The sequence below is a fragment of the Scylla paramamosain genome, chromosome 41, assembly GCF_035594125.1.
Source record: "Scylla paramamosain isolate STU-SP2022 chromosome 41, ASM3559412v1, whole genome shotgun sequence".
Taxonomy (NCBI): domain Eukaryota; kingdom Metazoa; phylum Arthropoda; class Malacostraca; order Decapoda; family Portunidae; genus Scylla; species Scylla paramamosain.
In genome coordinates, this window is record NC_087191.1 from 8001967 (window position 1) to 8006966 (window position 5000).

Sequence of the window (5000 nt, forward strand, 5' to 3'; positions counted from 1 at the left end):
AAACACTTCCAGGAACTGCTCCAGCACCTTCAAGTGGAAGGCCGGGGTGAGCAGCTTGCGTCTCTGGGGCCACGTTTCCGCTGAGGTGAGGGGGAGAGACGGGGGAGGGGTGAGAGGGAGGTGGGAGTGACAGGGAAGGCAAGGATCGTTATTATTAAGATCAATATGTGAAAGAAATCTTGATCTTGTAAAATGTAGAGATTAATGTTTTCTGTTGAGTGAGGTGCGGCTGAAGCGGTGACGGAAGTGAATTTTATAGAGAAAGTGAGAGGAAGGTGTTGAGTGAGAGAGTGAGTGAGTGAGTGAGTGAGAGAGTGTGTGTGCGAGAGAAGGGATTGGGGTTGTTTTCGATGAGAGAGAGAGAGAGAGAGAGAGAGAGAGAGAGAGAGAGAGAGAGAGAGAGAGAGAGAGAGAAAATAGATGTCAAGTTTGGAAGGAAATAGAGTCAAGGAGTTGCTTAATGTAAGTGTGAGCGTGAGATTGAGAGTGACAGTGACAGTGACAGAGAAATTGGTTAGGTTTGTAATGGATACGAAAATTGTAATGGATGAGAGAGAGAGAGAGAGAGAGAGAGAGAGAGAGAGAGAGAGAGAGAGAGAGAGAGAGAGAGAGAGAGAGAGAGAAGGAAGAGTGTGTTTAGTGTGAATGATGAAGAGAGAGAGAGATGGAGGGAGAGTGACAAGCGTTAGGTTTGTGATGGATGAGAGAGAGAGAGAGAGAGAGAGAGAGAGAGAGAGAGAGAGAGAGAGAGAGAGAGAGAGAGAGAGAGAGAGAGAGAGAGACGTTTGGTTTGATGGATGAGAGAAAGAGATAGAGAGAGAGAGAGAGAGAGACAGGTTGCATGAGAGATAGCAGGATAAAGAGAGAGAGAGAGAGAGAGAGAGAGAGAGAGAGAGAGAGAGAGAGAGAGAGAGAGAGAGAGAGAGAGAGAGAGAGAGAGGGGGGGAAGAGTAATGAAGCAATAATAAATCAAAACACAACAAAATGCATGAATAAAGAAAGGAATAAGACAAGGAAAAGAAAGAAAAGAAGAAAGAGGAAAGGAAAGAAAAAAATAAAAATAAAAAGGAAGAGACACAGGTGGAGGAAAGGATGGAGAGATGGAGGAAGAAGACAGAAATGAACATGAGAGAAAGAGAAAATGAAGGAAAAGCAAAAGAAAGATGGCACAAGAGATATTAAGAGAAAGAGAGAGAAAGGGAGAGAAAGAGAGAGAAGAAAATGGAGAAAGGAAAATATGAAGAAAGATGGAAAGAAAAAGAGAAAGTTGAGAGCGAGAGAGAGAGAGAAAACACGTGGGCAAAGGAGGAAGAGAGGAAGAGAAAGAGAAAGACAGGACAAAAAAGATACATCGTAGGAGTCAAGGTCACTCCCACATGAAAACCAGCGGGAACGAGCTTGAATCCCTTGTGAGTGCCACCTCAAGGACAACGTTTACGTATTCAAAGTCATTCCATTCAGAAAACACTCAGGACAGGTTTCAACGCTCGCATGTTACTCGGAATGCTGATGATGTCATGTTAACGGGTTGAGACTCACTGCAGCTGGTTTTCCCCTCTGAGACTTTGATTCCCTTATGTAGATCGTGTTCTCTCACCACGACTATTTTCCAAGGCTACAGAGATGACCACGCGGATTCTCAAGAGTGCTTCTCCTGTTAATGATGAAGAAATATTGTTATCATGTCACTGGAGCCATAAAAACACCCTTAAAAACCCTTTCTTTCATCTAAAGCCTTTTGAAAATAGTGGTGTGGCGCAGATGTGTTTCAGAATACAGAGATGAGAGAAAGGAGATCAGAAAAGAAAAGGAGGAAGAAGAAGAGAATCAGAGAGGAGAGAGGGAGGAACAAAGAGAGAGAGAAAAAGAGAAAGGAGAAAGAAAGGATGTGGGGAAAGGTTAAACGTACACACACACACACACACACACACACACACACACACACACACACACACACACACACACACACACACACACACACACACACACACACACACACACACACACACACACACACACACACACACACACACACACACACACACACACACACACACACACACGTACGAGTACACGCCCTCTCATAAACACACTTAGACTAGTAGAGAAAAACATAATAATAATAATAATAATAACAACAACAATAATAATAATAATAATAATAATAATAATAATAATAATAATAATAATACTTGCCATTGGCCACGAACAAGCCAGTGGTGCCAAGCCAGGGGTGAAAAAATCCATACTGGTGACTTTTCTGTATGTGTTTCTGACTGCTTAGAATGACCTGAGAGAGAGAGAGAGAGAGAGAGAGAGAGAGAGAGAGAGAGGGGGGGGATAAATTTGCATTATTTTTAGTTGGTAATAATTGAAAATCGGGTTATTATTTGTAAAAGAAAACGTGATTATTGCTGTTTGCTTATTTTTCGTTATTATGAGAGACTTTGGTAAATATTTCAGTTATTTATCAGAGAGAGAGAGAGAGAGAGAGAGAGAGAGAGAGAGAGAGAGAGAGAGAGAGAGAGAGACAGACAGACAGACAGACAGACAAATATACTTAAATACAAACGAAACAAGAAAATAAGAAAAAACAAAAGGAGAAAAGAAGGAAAACAAACAGAAAAATGAAAACTTAAAAGAAAACCAGCCCCAGAGAGAGAGAGAGAGAGAGAGAGAGAGAGAGAGAGAGAGAGTACACATACAAGCACAGGAATACCACCAAAACCACAATTACTTCCACATTCTTGACAACCAGAGAGAGAGAGAGAGAGAGAGAGAGACACATACAAGCACAGGAATACCACCAAAACCACAATTACTTCCACATTCTTGACAACCAGAGAGAGAGAGAGAGAGAGAGAGCGAGCTACTACACACACACTCACTTACCTCGGCCTGCTTTGCCCCGCTAATTACCACTAGAGGCGTTGTTCCCAGCCACACTTTAAACATAGGCCCGAACTCTCTTGTCACGAGGCACCCCAACGGGAACAGGTCTGCGTGGGGACAAGGAGGAGGAGGAGCAAAAGGAGGAGGAGGAGGACAAGATTGATGTGGTTGTTGTTGTGGTGATAAGAATGGAGTAGGAGGAGGAGGAGGACAAGATAAATTGTGTGGTAGAGAAGAAAGTTGCATTGAAAGAAGAGGGTGTGTGAAAGAAAAGGAGGAGGAAGAGGAGGAGGAGGAGGAGGGGGAGAATGTGATAAAGAGGAAAATTGTATTGAAAGAAAAGGGTGCGTGAAGGGAAAGGAGGAGGAGGAGGAGGAGGAGGAAAATTATATTGAAAGAAGTGAAGGAGTGTGAATGAAGACGAAGGAGAAGAAGAAGGGGAGAAGAAGGAGAAGGGGAGTGTAATGTGAAGGAAATTTGTATTGAAAGAAGAATAAGAATAATAAGGATAACAAGAACAAGAACAAGAGAAAGAAAACAGGAAGGCAAAGAGGAGGAGGAAGAAGAAGAAAAAGAAAAATAGAAAAGAAGATGAAGAAAAAAAAAAGAGGGCGAAAAGCAAGTACAGTAATGAAAGTAACAAAAAGAACAAGAACAAGAAAAACAACAAGACAAAGACGAGGAGGAAGAAGAAGAAGAAATGAAAAGTAGAACAATATCAACAAACACGGAAAGAAAGAGGAAGAAGAAGAACAACAACAACAACAAGAATAAAAACAAAGGAAAAAAATAAGAAAACAAAGAGAAGACGGACAAAGAAAGAAAAAAATAGAAAAAGAAGAAAAAAAAAGAAAAATGATTATCATACATATACGCCATAAAAATAAAGTTATAAACAAAAAACAACAAAACAACAAAAACAATAACAAAACAAAAAAAAAACAAGGAAAAAATTTGAGGAAAAAATCATGCATATATTAAACAGGTCTGTGTGTGTGTGTGTGTGTGTGTGTGTGTGTGTGTGTGTGTGTGTGTGTGTGTGTGTGTGTGTGTGTGTGTGTGTGTGTGTGTGTGTGTGTGTGTGTGTGTGTGTGTGTGTGTGTGTGTGTGTGTGCACTTACCCACAATGTCTATATTCACATCCAGCGCATTACCCAGCAGCGGGAGACCAGGCGGCCCAGGTAGCTTGTTAATTAACCTTACCTGTGGAGAGAGAGAGAGAGAGAGAGAGAGAGAGAGGGAGGGCGGGGGGCGGGCCGGTGGGGACAGCAATACGCATGAATAAACAAAACAAAAAAAAAAACAGGGAAAAGAAGAAGGAATGAGAAGAAACGGAGAGAGAAAGAGAGAGAGAGAGAGAGAAAGAGTAATAGCTTTCAGAGTGGTATTTAGACTGCAAAAAAAAATATAATTATATAGCAAAGAAAATAAATAATAGGCAGTGAAAGAGAGAAGGTAAAAGAAAGAGTTGACAGCTTTATTATTAGGGTGTAAAGTTATGCTTTTTAGACGTGCTTCCTCACACGCAAACACACACACACACACACACACACACACACACTCTCTCTCTCTCTCTCTCTCTCTCTCTCTCTCTCTCTCTCTCTCTCTCTCTCTCTCTCTCTGTCATACAAACATTCCTACTGACAATATCTTCGGAATTTGACAGATTTCTCTAAACTTTCTTCAGAACTTGTAAATTTTTTAGCCTTCAAAATTTCTCTAAAACTTTCCTTCTGAATTCTCCAGATATTTCCTTCAGAATTATACGGACATTTCCTTCAGAATTATACGGACATTTCCTTCAGAATTATACGGATTTTTGTACCTATCTCTATCTTACCATTCTTCTTCTTCTCCAGTACCAGACCAGCATGAGGAGGGCCAGAAGGGAGAGAGTCACGCTTCCGGGCACCCACCATCGTCCATCATCCGCCCGCATCTTCCCCGCCATCCTGTGAGAGAGGGAGAGGTGAGAAAGTGACAGACAGAGAGAGAGAGAGAGAATATTACAGTGTTTTTAAGATAGAATGTGCGTGTGTGTGTATGTGTGTGTGTGTGATGGGTTAGGTTGGGGGAGAGAGAAAGGAGAATGAAGAAAAAGAGAGAAA

At 41.5% G+C, this 5000-nt stretch overlaps 2 protein-coding genes across 2 annotated transcripts in view; one reads left to right on the forward strand and one right to left on the reverse strand.

Moving 5' to 3' along the window:
* LOC135092960 (trichohyalin-like) overlaps positions 1–5000 on the forward strand; it is a 54845-nt gene that overhangs the window by 30646 nt on the left and 19199 nt on the right. Inside the window, exons 15-16 of the mRNA XM_063991783.1 lie at positions 13–85; positions 4752–4861. The gene's annotated coding sequence lies outside the window, so the exon portion shown is untranslated. The remainder of the gene's footprint in view (positions 1–12; positions 86–4751; positions 4862–5000) is intronic.
* Positions 1–5000, reverse strand: part of LOC135092907 (cytochrome P450 4C1-like) — a 23844-nt gene that overhangs the window by 9963 nt on the left and 8881 nt on the right. Inside the window, exons 2-6 of the mRNA XM_063991690.1 lie at positions 4733–4844; positions 4014–4095; positions 2893–2999; positions 2197–2290; positions 1–80 (exon numbers count right to left, since the gene is read on the reverse strand). The exon at positions 1–80 is cut by the window's left edge and continues 109 nt beyond it. Coding sequence (XP_063847760.1) covers positions 1–80; positions 2197–2290; positions 2893–2999; positions 4014–4095; positions 4733–4843 — 474 coding nt within the window. The 5' untranslated portion in view covers position 4844. The remainder of the gene's footprint in view (positions 81–2196; positions 2291–2892; positions 3000–4013; positions 4096–4732; positions 4845–5000) is intronic.